The sequence below is a fragment of the Martes martes genome, assembly GCF_963455335.1.
Source record: "Martes martes genome assembly, chromosome: 1".
Classification (NCBI taxonomy): domain Eukaryota; kingdom Metazoa; phylum Chordata; class Mammalia; order Carnivora; family Mustelidae; genus Martes; species Martes martes.
The window spans coordinates 66,863,411-66,883,934 of NC_137888.1; the positions used below are offsets into that span (position 1 = coordinate 66,863,411).

General features: G+C 38.4%; 1 protein-coding gene and 1 pseudogene across 3 annotated transcripts in view; both read left to right on the plus strand.

Annotated features, from left to right (window-relative positions):
* SLC25A36 (solute carrier family 25 member 36) overlaps positions 1-5,296 on the plus strand; it is a 36,207-nt gene extending 30,911 nt beyond the window's left edge. For both annotated transcript variants that reach the window (XM_080822461.1, XM_080822462.1), the window contains one exon: positions 1,365-5,296. In XM_080822461.1, coding sequence (XP_080678587.1) covers positions 1,365-1,558 — 194 coding nt within the window. In that variant the 3' untranslated portion in view covers positions 1,559-5,296. The remainder of the gene's footprint in view (positions 1-1,364) is intronic.
* Positions 5,297-8,502: 3,206 nt separating this feature from the next.
* Positions 8,503-10,077, plus strand: LOC308341146 (large ribosomal subunit protein uL30-like; annotated as a pseudogene). Its single transcript has 2 exons — positions 8,503-8,529; positions 9,359-10,077. The product of its transcript is annotated as a large ribosomal subunit protein uL30-like (transcript).
* The last annotated feature ends 10,447 nt before the right edge of the window (positions 10,078-20,524 follow it).

The window sequence follows — 20,524 nt, forward strand, 5'->3', positions numbered from 1 at the left end:
AGGCTCTGTGATTAAAGCTGCATCAAGACAAATGAAACAGGACAATGGTTATTTGCTCTAAAAATGTAATTTTATGAGTAAAACTAACTCTAACCAAGTTGGACTGTGAACTTACCTCCACTTCTTGAGGGAAGTTCCTAACTTCTCTCTTTAGGAGAAGTCAAAAGAGGACAGTTATCAGCAGCATTGTTTAGGTTCTGGCTACTATAGGATACCTAGAATCGTGGCCTGCTAAGGGTAAGAGACAGTTTTGGAGTTGTAAGCATCCTGTCCCCTCAAGTGAGATGATGTCCTTACATGAAGGGGTAATTAATAAACAATGTTTTGGGTGGAATATATAAATGGCATGAATTTTTAAGATAAGATACAAGAAATCTCAAATAGTAACATTTGCAGTGAAAATAGTTCTAGGCCATTTCCCTCAGGCCCAACAGGAGTAGTGTGTTGGAAAAACAGACTGTTCAGTAGAGAGCTCTGAAATCTTGTCCCAGCCTCTACCCCCAAATGACTAAAACCTCTCAGCAGTCCAATTTCCTCACCTTTCAAAGCTAAGAAATAATGGACTAACCATAATCTTTTGTATCTCTTAGAGCTCTAAAATTTTACGAATTTTGCGTAGTTCCTTCCCAGACGGGGTCTTTTAGCTAACAGCTGGTGTTTTGAACAATTTTAGGCTCATGCACATGAAATTTCATGTTTGTTTCATGTGGACCATTGTAAATATAGATTATTAATTCTGTTTTCTTATTGTGGGGTTCACCTAAGAGTTTTTGTGTTTATTTCTCACACTATCTTTGTGTATTCATTTTTTATACCACCTGCATTCCCTTTTCTGTTTCTTCACCTTTTCCTTATACATGTATCATCCTTTTAGCTATATCTAGTATACAACTGACACTTTTGTTTTATTCTTTAACCATTCAGGAACCTGTTAAATTTTTAATTAGTATTTATTACTAGTGATTTTAACCAGCTATCTTAGAAGGTGGGTGTTACTGTAATAAGACCAGTTTCAATAAGTTACACATTAAAAATCACTCCCATATTCTGAGCTTACGCTTAAAGACTGGTAAATGGGATGTGCTCAGCATTAGGAGGGTATAAAGATAACACGAATGGGGGCACCTAGGTAGCTCAGTGAGTTAAAGCCTCTGCCTTCGGCTCAAGTCATGATCCCAGGGTCCTGGGATTAAGCCCCACATCGGCCTCTCTGCTCAGTAGGGAGCCTGCTCCCCCCGCCCCAACCCGCCTGCCTCTCTGCCCACTTGTGATCATCTGTCAAATAAATAAACAAATAATCTTTAAAAAAAAAAAAAAAAGATACCACAAATGTTTTAAAATGACTTTTTTTCCCCCCTAAACAGAAGTTGTAAGAACAAGACTACGTGAAGAGGGAACAAAATATAGATCTTTTTTTCAGACACTATCTTTGGTTGTTCAAGAAGAAGGTTATGGGTCTCTTTACCGTGGTCTAACAACTCATCTGGTGAGACAGATTCCAAACACAGCCATTATGATGGCCACCTATGAATTGGTGGTCTACCTTCTCAATGGATAGCAACTTTAAGCTGCTGTACTATGAAGAAGGAAGACCAAAAGATTCCAGTGGACCATGCAGTATCGAAGCCAGCATGGTGGACAGAAGTAAAACGTTTGGGAACATGTAACTATGCCTAAGTGGAAGTTTGGTTGTAGGAATTAAAGTAATCATAACCACATTACTTGGTCTTTTTCAGTAATATGAAGAAAAAAAAAAACCTAGGCTGCCTCTAAGAAAAAAGCCTTTAGAAGCACTCCTTTCTCCAAATTGCCATTTTCTCTACCATGTCCACAGGACACAGTTGCATTTTGTTGATTTATGGCAGAGTACGGTGTGTATTCCATGAGCACTTTTCCAGTCTTCTAAACAAAGCCATCCCTAATTGTATAAATATTACAACTATCCAAAGATAGTATTGACAGTCATAAATGTCTTACCTCTGGCTTCTGTGTAATTCATGTAAAATTGTAAAATAACAAGAATAAGTGAGATTCTTAGTATTACTTTTCCATTTCCTTGAGAGGATCTGGAATATTTTAAAATTAATTATTTGGCATTAATAGTCACTAGTTTTGACAACTAATGAAATAATGTCAAAAGATCTTGCATATTTTTAGCTTTAAAATGTTTTGGTTTCCACTGCTAACAGGTGCTTGATGTTGAGCATGATGTGGACACTTAAATTGTTCATTAACGTATCAAGCCCAGTGTAATAGTTTGGGACAGAAGAAACCAGTGAAATGTTGATTCTTGGCCATTTGAGTAACTGAACACATCCTCATATCTTCTCTAACTTTACAAAACATGAATGAATGCGGTTGTCTTGTCAGTGACTTAGTAGTTACGAACTTGAATTATCATCTATCATACCTAGATATTTTCTTGAAGTAGAAAAAATTCACCACTTCTGAATCTTTCTCTGTTTGCCTTCACATTAGGAATTTGAACCATTGAATTATTTCCAGAAGATCAATATAGATTGCATTTATTTTGTAGAGAAAATGGTAATTTTCAGCTTTCCCCTATTAGGTTTCTTTTTTCAAGGTGACATTATAAATATCTGGGGCAGTGTAAACATAGAAGAGGGACCCTCTGCTGTCTGATTGAGCAGGTAGTGATTCTAATTGACCAGAGTTTTGTGAATGAACAAACTGCTTTTGACAAGAAATTTATGTTATCCTGATTTCTTGGATGGTAAATCATAGAAAGACTCAAGTTAATTCAGATTAAGTTTCCTAACAGGATATAGCTTTTACATTTTGCTGTTGAGTTCAGCTGTACCTTTTAGTACCTAAATGTATATATGTATGGCCCTTCTGAAGATGTTTGCTGTAAATCTGTTAAGAGACTTTTGCTTATGGATGTTGCTATACTGGTGTATAAAACATCTTCAATTAAACTCCAGTGTGGTACTCATTTCGGTATAGATGAACTGTACATTTTGTGCAATGGCTTTATTTTAAGAATGACTTTGTGAATGCACTTTGTGGCCTTTTTTTGGAGAAGGGTGAGAGTAGAGTATTCCGTGTTAAGATTTTATTTTTTTTTAAACATTGGTCATGTATTAGGCAGAAACCATGTTCAAAACATTTTTCTGGGTTTTAGAGATGGTGTTTGGAGATCTTTAATAATATAAATGTTTTATGTATTCTATGTACACTCTAATGCCCCTGACACAGAAAATTGTAGCATGTCATTGCAAGCTTTCTCTGCTATCACCAGTGAAACACAGTGCCCTCTTAAATTCCTTCACCTTCTTAACTCCTTATAATCAACATAACTGGATGTTTTTGAGGTGCTTTGATTGGAATTAAAAAATATTCCAATCTCTTTGGAGACCAAAGGCAAATTCAGTTTCATTACCTTTGGGATTATTCGTACCTTTTATGGTGAATTTTAGCTTTGACATTTATTGTGAGAAACATGCCAAAAAAAAAAAAACTAGAGGTTTCTAACTTAAATCTGTAGAGAAAGTCTCATCTATAGTGTTTGCCTTTTCAGGTGCCACTTACACTGCCTAATACAGTACCATTTGCCTTGCAAAGATTTGTAAACATTAGTTCTGTTGAATGTAAGACAGAGATTCTCCCTAATGGTAATGATCTCAGTATGCCACAAATGATTAAGAATGATACGAAAACCAGCAGCTATGGAACATCTTATTATTTAGTGCTAGCACATTCATAATAAGTGTCCTTCACGGATGAACATGTATTCTTTTCTTATTTGTATTTAGCAAGTAAAACTTATGTTGACCTTAGTGTATTATATTCAGATTTTAAAAGTGAGTATTCGCTGTGTACTGGAAGAAAAGATCTTAGAGTCTTAGATTTTGGTTTTTTGTGCAACAACTGGAAAGAAGCAGTGAAGCTTATTTTAGGGTTGTTTTTTCCCCCAAAGCACAATCTGCCATAGTTTACTTCATGTGACAGATAATTTAAAAAAGAAAACTATATATAAAAGTTGTATATAAAGTTTGTCTTTGAAACATTTCTTTGGAGATTTTTTTTAATTGATGCAAATGTTTAAAAAGAAAAACACATACTTAAAGCATTGAGTTTTTTTTAGAGCTGTGTTTTGTTATCTATTTTCTATCAGATGACTTTTTATTTCTAGTACAGAGATTGGCAGCACTCTTCAGATTTGTATGTACTTTTATTACAGAATTTTATCAGGAAATTGAATTGAACTTAAGTTAAAGCAGTAGATACTGAAAGAGTATGCTCATAGAGCATTAGATAGAACTTTGGTACTGGTGGCTCATAGACAGTTTACTAAATTTCAAAGTCCAGATCTGAGAATTACCAGCCCTGTGACTGTGGGGCAGAATACAGTGCTTTTGAATCCAGGAGGGGGAAAGAAAAAGAAAAAAAAAAACTATCACCAAAGCTTTGTCTTAATTTTCATTATGTATGTAATTTTGTGGAACCAGCATTACTAGATGGGGGTCACTAGTAATTTATTTGTAATTTTGAAACCAGGATAGAATATGGTTAGATTATTTGATCCAGCCTTTGTCTCCTAAAACCTAATGCCCATTGTGGAATAGCATGACTGTATTAGGACCAGGGTGTTAAAAATAATGAGTGTTTATTCTTTTACTGGAGCATAAACATGTTGGCATTTTTAGGTTTAAGTCACTAAAAATACTGATCTGAACTTAAAGGATTTAAGTGCTAGAAATCAATCTATCCTTTACTCTTCCAACATTGTTCATGCCTGTCTTTCATTGTTTACATGCTCTTCTGCCCAGACTATTAGTACTGTAGGGACCCCTTTTGGGCTGATAAATAAAATAGTTGAGCCTTTCTGTCTACTGATCATGACTTAAACATTCCTAAGAATAAAGGTATTTCTGAATGATACAAATTAGAAGGAATTTTAATTACATGAGAATATTTCATACAATGTACTAACTTTCTGCCCACTCAGTTCTCTTCTCCATCATGCACTTATATTTCTTGTTAATCTATACACTGCTTTTTATGCTACTCCTTTTAGAAACTGAAAATTCTAGTTTCACTGTTTTTTTGTTAATAAACACTTGAATGTGTACCCCTCATATGTGAACAATTAAATTATGATCTATTCGTCATAGCTAAATCAACTTCAAAAGAGTTGATATCTTTTGACCATTTATGTGAGGTTTGCTATTCTCGCATTTTGTGTACATGGCTGTAAATTATGTGCATTTATTCTATTTATGTTAACTAGCTGAATTCTTTTGAATTGTTAAAATTAAAAAATTAAAATATCCTTATGAAAATATGGGGGTTTTTTCCTATAATGTATTCTAACATTTTGGTTTGGTGAGAATATAATCACACTTTTTAGGATAAAATGAACAAAAGTGTATTGCCATTTTCAAGTTTAAGTGTTAGACTCCAATCTGCTAGACATAGTGATTTCTCTATAGGAAACAAAAGGTCAAATTATCTACTTCCCTTGTAAGTCAGTAAGATTCTTCTGTTCTGCCATATATTCCACAGGTTTATTGATAATTTAGGTACCATACTTTTCATGTATCAAAACATCCTATTTGAAAAGAATATCTGAAAAATTTGAGCCTAATGAGGTTATTTGATACCTCCTTAGGTTGAAATGATTTTTTTACATTTTATCTTACATCATTAGTTTTTGATGTAGTGTTCAATGATTCATTATTTGCATATAACACCCAGTGCTCATCGCAACATGTGCCCTCAATACCCATCACCCACTTACCCTTCCTCCCACCCCCCGATTGTAATGATATTTTAACATCATGACTTCGTGTTAGTTTTGGTTTTCACCTTTCTGAAAGCTAAGAATATTAAAAGTTCAAACTTGTTAAAATAACCAAATGAATCTTCATTTGATAGGTTGAAACAATCGACAGATACAAGTGTCCTATAGTACTTACCCATTTTACATTTCTGTTTTATTGAAGTTTTCACAAGTTGTAGCTACCATGAAACATCACCTAGTTTTGTAGGTGAGGAAACCAGGATAGATTTGTCATGTCCCTTTTCTCAAACAAAACTGAAAGTTTTTGGACTACTTTCCACTGAAGACTGAAATAGTGGGTGAGGTGAGGACATTGGCAAAATAATGGTTGAAGTTGGTATGCCAAGCATATTTTACTGCTTAGTGTCCCAAGTTTACATTGTGTGTGTGTATGTGTGTGTGTGTGTATTACTGAATATTAGGATCCGTGGTAGAGGAGGGAATTTGTGAGTGTATGATTTCCTAAGGTTCAAGTATGAAATCCACACAACTGATAAACTCTGGCAAGAAAGCAAAGTGTAGTTAAGTGATTTCCTTTATTCTCCTAATTTTTTTTTCCACATTGCACAAACCAGCTGGCTACCTTAATATATATGGAATCAGTTCAGTAATTTAAATTCATAGAGTGCTATGTTTATACAGTGATTTCATGTGGTTTTCCAGCAACCTATAGATTGGGTGAATGGGCAAGTGATATTTAGAGGGGTATTAGTCACAGTGGGGTTTTTTTGACTTGGTGTTCTGAATCTTAATCCTGTGTTTATTTACTATACTAGATTATTCAACAGCCTTTGGGATGAACACTAGAATGAGTAACAAAACAAAAGACAATATAGATTAAAGATCTATGGGGATTGGCTCAGGATGAAATATGCTGGGGGATAGTAAGAAATAGAGCTAAGTACATGAATTGGAGTAGTTGAAGCTGGTCTATATAGAGCCTTAGGTTACTTCTGAGGCCACGAGGGAAACACTGGATTCCCCACCACCACCAATCATAAGTGTGTCTTAGGTGAGCTGTTCTCAATTATGCTACCTTTGAGCCTCAGCAATGTCATATGTTCTCTGGAAGTGTTACGGTGATTGATTCTTTTAGAAAGATCTGGAAAGGTTGGCTGGAGAAAACAGTATTTAAACCAAGCTTTGAAACTTAACAGGCTGATTTGGGGAGGAGCATTCCTTGTTGAAACAAAGATCAAAGTGTTCTAGTAGCCCATCAGAGAAATAACCCATTTTCTTTTATTCTCTCCTGGGAGTTGATAGAAAAAGTGTTTTGAGGGGCGCCTGTGTGACTTAGTTGAGCATCAGACTTTTGGTTTTGGCTTGGGTCATGATCTCGGGGTAATGGGATCAATCCCCCAGTCAGGCTCCACAGTGGGTGTGGAACCTGCTTGGGATTCTCTCCCTTTTCCTCTCCCTCTTCACCTGCCCCTCCCTATGCTCATGCCTATGTGTGCTCTCTCAAATAATTTTTTTAAAGTGTCTAGAGATTTTCAAACTGGTGGTCGACCTAGGATTCTAAACCTAGTCTCATTCAAAGTAGCTCAGCACATCCAGCTCAACAAAATTGAGTGTTAGAGTTCTGTTTTCTGTGTCCCAGTCCCTCATACTTTCCAAAGCACCTCAATTCTTAAGTCTTCTAAATTGCCAAGGACAAAAGGCCCACTTTCGCTATTTCTGAATCTTACCTTTCAAGATTATCCAGTAAGATTGATATCTGTTGATTGAACTTACTCAGATGTTTTAGTAGTGTAGGTTATTTGATGTGAATTTTCCTAAGTCACATATTGACTTTTTCATTGTCCCTGCCCCCCATAAGAGCAACTGGACATCAGTAGGAAAAGTGAGCCATTACCTCACCATACTCAAAACAATATGGGTCTAAAGATTAAAATTGCAAACCTTCTGGAAAAAAAAAGAAATATGTTTGCAAACTTGGAGTAGGCAGGGATTAGAGTCCACAGGAGGCACCAACCATTAAGAAAAAGCCCTCAAAATTAAAAATACCATTAAAATAAAAGTGCAGCCACAGTCTGCAAGAAAATACTTAAAATATATCTGACAAGATATAAAATATATACACAGGTAATGACCTAAACACTTTTAAAAATAAGCATATGTAAAGATGCCTAACATGATTAGTAATACTAATTAGAACCACAAATAAGGTAACACAATATAGCCAATACAATGACAAGCAGACACAATACCAAGGATGTAGAAACAACTGGGACTGCCTACATTGCTGTTGAGAATGTGAAATGGTATAGCTACATTGGAAAGATGAAGTTTTTAAGAAAAAAGTTTAAAATTATTTCTATGCTATAACCCAGAATTACTACTGGTAGGGAAGGGGGAGGTGGGAATTTCCAAGAGAAATGAAAATCTCCAAAATTTTCATAGCTCTTTTATTTCTAAGAGTGATATCAAGGGAAAGTCAATTGTAAATCATGCAGTGAAATACTGCATCATAAAACAAAAAGCAAAATAGGAATTACAGATACGTGCAATAATGTAAATGAGTATTAAAGACATATTAGATGAAAGAAGCCGGGCGCAGAATAGTATACACTGTACTCCATTTATATGAAGGTCAAAACAGGGAAACATAGCCAGCTTGATAGAAGTCAAATTAGTGTACCTGGAGTTGGAGAGGAGTTGACTAGCAACAGGGCCTAGTGAAACTTTCTGGAGTAATGGAAAAGTCCTACATGTTGATCTGGGTAGGGTTAAACAGGTGTGTACATAATGTAAAGATATATTATCTGTATATTTAAGATTTGTTCACGTCAAGCCTTTTTTTTTTTTTTAATCTAATGCAAAGTAAAAAATGTTTGAACACTACATAATGAAACCCATGAAGCCTTGAGGTACTGGAATTAGCAAAGTACAGTTCATAAAATAGCCCTGCTTAATATGTTTTGAGAAATAAAAGAGAATTTTTAAGTATCTGATTTTGCTATCAAGCAGGCAGGACCTCTGGGCTACTCATCTCCATGACAACTAGATCTCAGAATGTGCTTTTTGAGGCCTAGCTCACAAAAAGTAGAAGGCTTCCCCAAGGACTTTTCCCTTTCCCTCCCCCACGCCAAGCCCAAAATTAAGCAATTAGAACTAAATCTGGATTAATCAGGATGGGGACTGGTGCTGGGGCTTAGATCTCCAGGAACAATTGTATCTGGGGCCCAGGCCTGAAGAACAGGGGCCTCAGTAGACTGAGGTGCTCCCAGGATGGGTGGGGGGTACTCCCCTGGATACCAGTAGAAGCAGAGTCAAATCTGGTGGGGGGGAACTCTTCAAGTTGGGCCTACAGACTCATAGCATTGCTTAATGATTTCCAAACATAAGATCTGGCCGGCCGTGAGTGATCACAGAAACATGGAAACAACAGATTGACACCATCAAGGACTTAAGAGAGAAAATGCAGAGTAGCTAGTAGTTACAATTACAAAGATGAGCCTACAGTATTAAATAAGAAATAAACAGACTTTAAAATAGTTAACCATAAAAATGAAGACTATAGAGCAGTAGCCACAGGTTTGGAAACAACAGCAAGAGCAAAGAAACAAGATCCCTCTGGTTCCAGAAAATCTGAAAAAGATGATGGCTTATCAGGCCCTTAAAACCTCTCAAGCAAAGCAGGCACTTTTGGACAAGGAACAGAAGAAAGGAAAAGAGCTCAAGTTCAAGGGACCGAAATGGTTCTTACATGATTCCCGGCAGCAGCAACATGACAGGTTGCGTCTGAGACGACCAGAAGTGAAACCTTGTGGCTTGGAAGTGCCAGATAAATATTCCTTGGGCTCTGCTGTATGCATCCAAAGGATGAATGGGGTGAGTTCACTGGTGCAGAGGACTACTGCCAGGCTTCGCCCGAAGGTTTTCAGTGATGTCTTTTTCAGAGTAACCCCCTGGACCATAAAAACACTACATAGAGTGGAAACGTACGTGACCCGAGGACTTCCAAATCTGAAGTGTGCCCAGAAACTCATATTGAAACATGGACAAGACAAAGTGAAGAATAAAACCATCCCTTTGACAGACAACACAGTGACTGAGGAGCACCTGGGGAGGTAGAGTGTTATTTGCTTGGAAGACCTCATTTATGAAATTGTCTTTCCAGGGAAGAACTTGCAGATATCTGCATTCTTCCGTCCTTTCCATCTCTCAGTGGCCTGTTCTGCTACCAAGAATAGTGGGCTTCCTCAAGGAGGTGCCTTGCCTGGCTCTCGAGGGGACACATCAATCAGCTCATTTGTCAGCTGAATTAAACTCAGAATATCTGAAAGCACAGCGCACTGGTGGCTTGTGTTTTGTCTTTTGGAATTTTTACCAGTGTCTTCAAAGAAGATTATTAAATGTTATATCTCTGGAAACTAGAGGGAGGGTCAAGGACAAGATGATGATCCTCCTGGCAGGCACTTGTCATCACAGCCCATTTCCAAGGGAAAATTCCAGTGTGTTTCCACTGTTGGGGGCCCCCCGCCACCTCTGAGGTCAGCAGAGGACTCCTGGCATGGAAGAGGGAGTCCTGCTATGTCCCATCTTCTATCCTGGAGTTTAATGTTGATGAACGAATACCCAAGCATGAATACAAGACTGCAGTGGACCAAGCTCAGGGACATACTAGAGCCTGGGGGTTCCTGGGGCCTTGTTTTAGAAGGAACTTGAAATATAGTTACAAAGAAGAACACAAAAACAGTGCTCAGTTGTCAGAAAAAAGAGAACTATAGGCACTGAAATCAAGAACTCGGTGGGTGAATAAAAATGGACTAGATGTAACTAAAGTGATTTAAACGTGAACACCTACCTAAATTATCTAGAGGACAGGAAGGGTAAAGAGAAGGGCTATGAAAGATCAGTTAGGAAATAAAGGAGGATGGAATCAGAATGTCTAATATACTTCATTACATTTAGTAAATGAGGAAACATTTTAGAAGGTAATTGGAAAATTCCCAGAGTTGATAAACCTGAATCCATAGCTCCACAGATCACAATGTATCCTGATTTGGATTAAGACATGCCTATAAACAGTGATAGGAAGAACATCAAAGCAAAGTGAAGATTTTGATTTCTGCTACCTGCAATGGGTTAGGTTTTAGGGCCAGTGCTCCCAATGAGTGCAATTAAAATGCTCAGTAAAGTATTCTAAAAATCTTACCATCTGAGAGTGAACATAATGAGGAATGAGCAAGCCAAACTCCAAGACATAAGAGCCTAGAAAGTCAAGAGGGCACGCCAAGCCACCTAGGACCCAGAAGCAAGTGAGGCAGAAGTAGATGACCAGGTCCCATTTAAGTTGAGGAGTCTGATAGACCCTTCCCATTAAGTTGGGGTCCCAGTAGCAAATTTGGATTCTTTCTTCCATCTCCCTGGGAGTGGACAAAGTTTCCTTGGTGCTGAGCAGAGCACAGAAGTAGAACACAGAAGCCCAACCCTGAGACCCAGTACTGACCCCGAGTAGAAATAAAGCCCAACTTAGCATTGCTAGAGTGAGGATGGGGCGTCCAGATCAAGAATTAAAGTGGTTCCAGACACATGGGATCCCAAATGCATGGTAGAAGCAAAGACCATTCTTTTCTGGAAAAAGCAGTCCTTACCTATGATTATGGTGCGAACACATCAATAATTTCCAGGCCTGTGAGCAGCACACGGTCGATAAGCACACAAGAAAGCCGTGCCACTAGTGACAACCCTTAAAAGCAAAAGCAGCCCACTCTCAAAGAGAAAAGCGACTCTGGAGTTCCCAAATATAAAGTAAAGTGCAAATGAGTACAGTTTTAAAAATATAAGACATGCTTGAAAATAGGAGAGTAGGACACTAAAAAATGGTTGAGCAGATTTGAAAACCAAATATAACTCCTAGAAGTGAGAACTAAAGTTTAAAGCACAGTTGGACAAAGCTGGGAAGCATAGTTTCGCAGCAAGTTGGAGCACATGCTGTCCAGAGGAAGAAGAAGGTACAGAGGAGACGTGAGATGCAGACAGGACGCTCCAGGGCTGGGCGGCGGCTGAGGAACTAATCTCTTAGATCAACAATCCCAAACAGAATACATAAAAAGGAGCTCCTCTCCACACACAGTATCATGAAACTAGATAACCAAAGGCAGAGAAGATTTGGGGATAAAAATATCCAGACTTTTACCTCTGACACAACGAATCTTCACAGCAATGACAGCCACTGTGACAACTGACTTAACAGGCAGAACAGAAGAGAGGGGGACAATTCCTTCCGATGTGCTGCCAAGCTAGTTTTACAACCAGTAAAAATCCTTCAGGCCTGAGGAAGGAATACAGAAATTTCAGAAAAATTAAAACAGGGAGTGTGCTCTCAGCAGGTCATCAAAGGAAATCCCCCAAGGTGTACATCAGGCAGAAGGAACTTGTGGTGTCAGGACTGAGATGCAAGAAAAATGCTAAACAAAGAAGCAGTAAGTTGGGCGGGCAAATGGAAAATGTAGTTTGCCATATAAAAGAGTAATGATGGGGTGCCTGGGTGGCTCAATAGGTTAAAGCCTCTGCCTTTGGCTCGGGTCATGATCTCAGGGTCCTGGGATCGAGCCCCGCATCGGGCTCTCTGCTCAACAGGGAGTCTGCTACCCGCTCCTCCCTCTCTCTCTCTGCCTGCCTCTCTGCCTACTTGTGATCTATCTCTCTCTCTCTCTCTGTGTCAAATAAATAAAATCTTTTAAAAAAGAAAAAAAGAGTAATGATAATGGGATTTTAAAAAACAAAACATGACAAAAATATAGCACATTACAATTTTATGAAAGGAGGGAAGGAGATAAATGGAGTTGAAGTGTTCTATAAACTTATCCATGTAGAAGGTGGAGATTTTGGTTCATCTGATTTAAGATTTTTTGTTTACTTATTTAAGATAGAGCAAGAAAGTGAGAGAGAGCAGGAGCAGGGGGAGGGAGAGCAGCAGGCACAGACAGAGGGAGAACCAGGCTCCCTGCTTAGCAGGGAGCCTGACTAGGGCTCGATCTCAGGACCCCGGGATCATGACCTGAGCCGAAGGCCAACGCTTAACTGACTGAGCTACCCAGATGGCCTACTTTTGATTCATTTAAATGTTAAGTATGTGTTGTAAAATGAAGGACAACCAATGAAAGAACAGAAATAGTACCACTTCCATACTAGTAGAAGGGGGAAACGTGGAATTATTCTTTTTCAAAAATCAGTTTAAAATGAGTGCCAGAAAGGAGAGACAAACAGCATGAAATTAAATTTTTCTGAAGTAAACTCTATGCCCAAAGTGGGGCTCAAAGTCATGATGTCAAGATCAGAAGTTGTATCCTGAGCCAGCCAGCACCCCAGAAATAAGATGGTTTTAAATCCAAATATTTCAGCCATTACATTAGTGGAAATGGAATAAATGCTCCAGTGTAAAGATTGTCAGACTGGATTTAAAAATAACCAAAAGCTTCTTGTGAGAGGTATGGCTACACCATAAGGACATGTTAAGGTTGGAAGTAAAAGGATAAAACTTGAAAATACTATCCAAAGGAAACAGGTGTAACTATATCACTACCAGAGAAAACAGACATGAAGGCCAGCAAGCATTACCAGAATTCAGGATGTTTGATTACCGTATGGTCATAAAAGATTTATTTCATCAAGAATACAATGATTTAAAATTTTCATATGCCTGATAAAATTTCCTCATCGTGTAGAGCCAGAATCGAAAGAACCTCAGGAAGAAACAGAAAAATCCACAGCAATAGTGGGAGTCTTCAACAAACTTCTCTCAGAAATTGATACAAGAAAATAGTAAGCATATAGATTTCATGGGTATGGTTAACAGCCTTGACCCAATGGAAATGCACAGAACACTGCCCTTAACATCTGCAGAATATGCATCGCTATTTCCAGAAACTGACCCAAGCAATCTCATCAGATCTCAAGTATTGAAATCATACAGAGGATGTTCTCTGACCACAAAGCAATTAAACTGGAAATCAGCAAATAGATCACTGAAGAACTTCCTAACTTTGGAAATTTGACACGTGCTTCCAAATAACCCACAGTTCCGCTCAGCCACACGGACAAAATATTTGGAGCTGAATGATAATAAAAATTCTAAATGTCAAAACTGATGAATGCAGCTTAAGCAGTCCTTAGAGAAAATTTAAAATTTTAAGTCCCTATATTAGAAAGGAAAAAAGGCTGAACATTAATGAGGTAAACATTTGTATTAGTTAGGGTTGGCTAGGGCACAGTAGAGACTCAGATGCATAATGGCTCAACCTAATAGACATTTTATGGCTTGTTCATTTAATGATCTTAGAGGAACAGGTTGGCACTACTCTAACAGTTCTTCAGGGACTCAGCTGACTGAGGCTCTGCTATTCTCAACATTTGCCTTCCAAGGTGGATGGGGGCTGTGGCTCTCAGACTTCAGCCTGTATCCAAATCACATGGAGGGCTTGTTTTGTTTCTCTGGTGTTTAAAGTAAAAGATAGGGGTGTCTGGGTATCTCGGTCGGTTAAGCGGTGGCCTTCGGCTCAGGTCACAGTCTCAGGGTCCTGGGATCAAGCCGCATCTCTCCCCGCTGAGCGGGGAGCCCATTTCTCCCTCTGTCCCTCCCCCTTGTTCACACTCTCTCTTTCTCTATCAAATAAATCAATAAAATCTTTAAAAAAATAAAGTAAAAGATGGATGTTCCCTATCTTAGATAAAACTGTAAGTAAGTGGGCAAAATTCCATCATTTGGGGAAATAATTGGGAGAATAGAACAACCAGATATATTTTCCCCATACCATTAGCAAAGTATTTTCTCCTGCCCCCAGCTTTGAGATATCATTTACATATAATACTGTGTAAGTTTGAGGTGTACATCCTGATGATTTGGTACACTTACATATTGTGAAGTGATTACCACAAGAAGGTTAACACCTCCCTCCACTCACGTAATTATTTTTGTGTGCATGTGGTTAGAGCATTTAAGATCTCTCTTTGCAACTCTCAAAGATAGAATACAGTGTTGTTAGCTATAGTCACCATACTGTACTTCAGATCCACAGAACTTGTTCATCTCATAACTGGAAGTTCCTACCCTTTGACTAACATGTCTCTGTTGCCTTGTGCACCCCCCACCCAACACCAAGTCCCTGGTAACTACCACCCCACTCTCTACTTCTGTGAGTTCAGCTTTTTTAGACATGTTGAGATCACACAGTATTGTCTTTCTCTGTCTGACTTACTTCATTTAGCATGTTGTCACAAAAGGCAGGAGTTCTGTCTTCTCTATGGCTGAATAATATTCCATTGTGTATATATACCAAACCTCTTCATCTGCTCGTCTGTTGTTTTTAAGACTTGGCTATTGCGAATAATGCCACAGTGAACATCAGGGTGCAGCTGTCTCACTGAGACAATGATTTCATTTCTTTTCCTATATACCCAGAAGTGGGATTGCTGGATCATATGGTAGTTCTATTTTTAATATTTTGAGGAACCTCCATACTGTTTTCCATAGTGGCCGCACCAATTTACATTCCCACCGACACACAAGGGTTCCCTTTTCTCCACATCCTCACCAACACTTGGTATCCCTTATCTTCTTGATGCTAGCCATTCTAACATGAGTGAGATGATCTCTCATTGTGGGCTTAATTTGCATTTCCCTGTTATTTAGTGATGCTTAGCCTATTTTCATATGCCTTTCCGCTATGTGTATGCCTTCTTTGGAAAAAATGTCTACTCAGTTCATTTGCCCATTCTAATCAGATTATTTATTCTTTTGTTGTTTTGGGGTTGTATGAGTTCCTTAATATTTTGGATATTAACCCCTTACCAGATACGTGGTTTGCAAATATTTTCTCCTGTTACACAGGTTACTTTCCCATTTTGCTTATTGTTTCTTCTGCTGTGTAGAAGCTTTTTATTTTATTTATTTTATTTATTTTTTGGGTGGGGCAGCAAAACAAAGTTTATTGAACAATAGTACAAAGCTCCTCCCCAGAGGGTTGCCAGTATGCAGAAACTTTTTAGTTTGATGTAGTCCCACCTACTAATTTTTGCTTTTGGTGTCATATCCAAAAAGTTATTTCCAAGATCAGTGTCAAGGAGCTTTTCCCCTATGTTTTCTTCTAGGAATTTTAGAGTTTCAGGTCTTACATTTAAGTCTTTCATCCACTTTGACTTAATTTTTGTAAGTGGTGGAAATAGGAGTCTGATTTCAATTCTTTTGCATGTGAATATCATTTTCTCAACACCTTTTTTTTTTAAGATTTTATTTATTTATTTGACAGAGAGAGACACAGTGAGAGAGAGAACACAGCGGAGGGAGTAGGAGAGAGAGAAGCAGGCTTCCTGCCAAGCAGGGAGCCCGATGCGGGACTTGGTCCCAGGACTCTGGGATCACGACCCAAGCCAAGGCAGACGTTTAACAACTGAGCCACCCAGGCACCCATCAACATCATTTATTTAAAAATACCATCTCTCCCCCATGAGCCATTCTTGGCCCCCTTGTTGAATATTAGTTGACCATACATGCATGAGTTAATTTCTGGGCTCTTGATTCTCTTCCCTTGGCCTAAGGTGTCTGTTTTGTTTGGTTTTTAAGATTTTATTTATTTATTTATTTGAGAGATAGAGCTTGAGAGTGGGGGAGGAAGCCTGATTTGGAACTCGATCCTGGGACTCCAGCATCATGACCTGAGCCAAAGGCAGTTGCTTAACCAACTGAGCCACCCATGCGCCCCTAAGGTGTCTGTTTTTATGCCAACACAATACTGTTTTAATTGCTACAGCTTTGAAATGCAGTAGTTTGGAATCAGAAGGCGTGGTTTCTCCAGCTTTGTTCTTCTTCCGCGGGATTGTTTTGGCTGTTTGGGGGGGTTTGTGGTTCCACATGAATTCTAAGATTGTTTTTCTTATTTCTGTGAAAAATGCCATTGGAATTTTGCTAGCGATTGCACTGAATCTACAGATGGCTTGATTGTATGGACATTTTATTTTTTTTTTATTTTTTTTTATTTATTTATTTGTTAGAGAGAGAGAGCGAGCGAGCACAGGCAGACAGAGTTGTAGGCAGAGGCAGAGGAAGAAGCAGGCTCCCCCCCGAGCAAGGAGCCCGATGAGGGACTCGATCCCAGGACGCCGGGATCATGACCTGAGCCGAAGGCAGCCGCCCAACCAACTGAGCCACCCAGGCGTCCCTGTATGGACATTTTAATATTAATTCTTCTGATCCATGACACAAGATTTTTCTATTTGTGTCATCTCCCATGTTCTTCATCAAAGTCTTACCGTTTTCAGTATACAGACCTTGAACCTCCTCAGTTAAACTTACTCCTAAGTATTTTTTATTGTTTGATGCTTCTGAGGGACCCTTGACTTCTTTTTCAGATACTTCCTTTTTACATTTAGAGTAATTATTGATAGCTAAGGACTATTAATGCCATCTAATTAATTGTTTAATGGTTCTTTGTAGTTCCCTCTTTCCTTTCTTCCTCTTTCGGCTTTCCTTGGTGGATTGATAATTTCCATCGTCGCATGCTTTGAATTTCTTCTCTTTTCCCTTTGTGAGTCTACTGTAGGTTTTTGCTTTGTAGTTACCCTGAGGCTGACATGAAACAACCTATAGATATAAATCTACTTTACACTGTTAACAATTAACTTTGATTGCATGTCAAAATTTTACCCTTTCACTCCGCCCACCTTTTATGTTTTTGAAGTCACAATTTACATCTTTTTATATTGTGTATTCACTAATAAATTATTGTAGCTATTGTTATTTTTAACATTCTTGCCCTTTAGCTTTTTTACTAGAATTAAGTGGTTAACACTCTATTGTATTACAGTATTAGAGTATGCTGAATTTAACTGTATACTTACTCTTATCAGTGTTGTATATTTTCATATGCTTTCATGTTACTATTAGCTGAATATCATTTCAGCTTGAAATTCTAGAGGGCTTGTTAAAACACTGATTGCTGAGTATCATCCCCAGATTTTGATTCAGTAGGATTCACCTAAGTCTGTGGCCCAAGAATTTGCATTTCTAACAGGCTGCCAGGTAATGCTGCTTTTGGTTCAAAGACCACACTCTGAGTCTCACTGACTTTGGATTATCTATATCCAAGTCAGCTGGAAAGAAGAATGAGCATGGATGGGTGTATGACTTCTGCTCATATTTCACTGGCCAGAACCCAGTCATGTGATATCTGATACCCAGCCGTACCTGATAGGGAGGCTGAGAAAATAATAGAGTAGCTGTGGGCCCAGGAAGAAAAGGAAACATTTTTGTAAAGAGTTCTGTGACAACATACTTTGCAATGAATTAGAAAAAAAAAATAGAATAAACTCAAATAACTTAAAAGCAATAAAATAATTAAGAGCAGTACTTAATGGGTTAAAATCTTAAAATATAATAGAAAATCAACAAAGCCAAAACTGGTTTTCTAAGAAGACTAATAGTACTGATATTTTAGAATACTATAAATTCTAGAACAATAGCTAAAAATAAATAAAACAAAAAGGTATAATTAATAAGCCAATAGTGGAGATAAAATGGAATACTAAAGTATACTCAGTCAAAAAAAAAAAAAAAGCTAGGAGAAGAAGGGGAAGGTATAAGGTAGAGAACAAATGAGATAAATAGAAAGCAAATTGCAAGATGGTAGATATAAACCTAACAGTTTCAGTAAGTACGTTAAATATAAGTGGTCTGAACATTTGATTAAAAGACAGAGATTCATGCAAAAAATAAAATAAAATAAAAGACCGAGATTGTCAGACTGGGTAGCAATGCAAAATTCAATTATGTGCTGTCTGTGTTTATTTTTAAAAACCTTTGATTTTGGGGATGACTGGGTGGCTCAGTCCGTTGAGCATCTGCCTTTGGCTTGGGTCATGGTCCTGGGGTCCTGGGATCGAGTCCTACATCAGGCTCTCTGCTCAGTGGGGAGCTTGCTTCTCTCTCTGCCTGCCTCTCCCCCTGCTTGTGCTCTCTGATAAAGAAAGAGAAGAAAAAAAAGAAAGAAGGAAAGAAAGAAGGAAGGAAGGAAGGAAAGAAAGAAAGAAAGAAAGAAAAGAAAGAAGAAAGAAAATCTTAAAAAAAAAACTTTTTGATTTTGAAATAATATACTTACAAAAAAGTTGAAAAAATAGAACAAGGAGTTCCAATATACTTTCATCTACCTTCCCCAAAAGGTGACATACTGTACAATTATCAAAACTGGGAAGTAAACATTGAAACAACATTATTTACTAATTTATAGGCCTTATTCAAATTTTGGCACTTGTCTCACTAATGTTATTTCTCTGGCCCAGAATTTAATCTAGGATGCCACATTGCATTTACTTATCATGTCTCTTTGCTACCTATAGTCTTGGATGGTTCTTTAGTATTTCTTATTCATGACCTTGACACTGGTGAAAAGTCCTGGCTGGTTATTTTGTAAACTTCTCTCAGTTTGGGCTCATCTGACATTTCTTCCTGTGCAGTCATGTTATGCAGTTTTGGCAAGAGTATCAAGAAATGATGATGGAAAATGGAAAACATCCATGAAAACAAAAGCTGGTTTTAAAAAAATCAGTATAAGGTTAATAAAACTCTAGTTAGACTAAAAGAAAAGAATAAGACACAAATAAGTGATACTAGAAGTAGTGCAGAGCTATCCCTTTTTTTTTTTTTTAGAGCTATCCTTTTTAAAAAGATTTTATTTGTTTATTTGACAGAGGGAGAGAGAGAAAGAGTGAGCATAAGCAGGGGGAGGGGCAGGCAGAGAGAGAGGGTCCCTGCTGAGCAGAGAGCTGGATGTGAGGCTTGATCCCAGGACCCTGGGATCATGACCTGAGCCAAGGCAGACACTTAACCAGCTGAGCCACCCAGGCACCTCTGGGGATTGGGAGGGAGACAAACCATAAAAGACTCAATCTCAAAAAACAGACTGAGGGTTGCTGGGGGGAGGGGGGACGGGAGAGGGTGGTGGGGAAATGGACATTGGAGAGGGTATGTGCTACGATGAGTGCTGTGAAATGTGTAAACCTGGCGATTCACAGACCTGTACCCCTGGGGATAAAAATACATTATATGTTTATTAAAATAAAAAAAATAAAAAAAAATGTATGCCAAGTAAATGCAACAGCTTAGACAACGTGACTCCATTCCTTGAAATGAGAATGTGTGATGCATCTCTCTGTCCATTATGCTTTATGTCCTCAGATCCACTTGGCCCCATGTTCTGAAAGCAGCTCCAGAATACCAGGGCTGCTCTTCCTGGGGAAAACTTCATGGGAAGGTCAGTGAGGTGATTTCCAGCCCCCAGCACTGCAGCTGGTCTTGGAACTGCAACAAATACTCATTGTTCTATCCATTCTAGATTTTCCTCACTTCAAGTCACACTTATGTTGGTCTCAGTGGCTTTTGTGGTGGCACAACCCAGACTGTCATCTTTAAAGGGACTGGGTCTGTGGTGAGTGTGTCCTTTTCAGGAAAGGTTTGCTGTAATTGTCCAAGTGCCATCAAAATTGGGTAAAGGAGAGGCAAGAGGCACCTGAGTAGGTCTATGTCCTCCTCATAGTTCCCCCTGCCTTCCTCATGCAACAGAAACCCCACCTCTCCTAATGATTAGTCAATATCCCTATTAGTCCATTTTTGGTGGACAAAATTCCACCAAAAATGGTGACGACTCCTTTTACCCGTTGGTCCTGAGCTACAAAGAACCTGAAGTGCCCTGGTGGCAGGTGCAGCTTATACCTCAAATG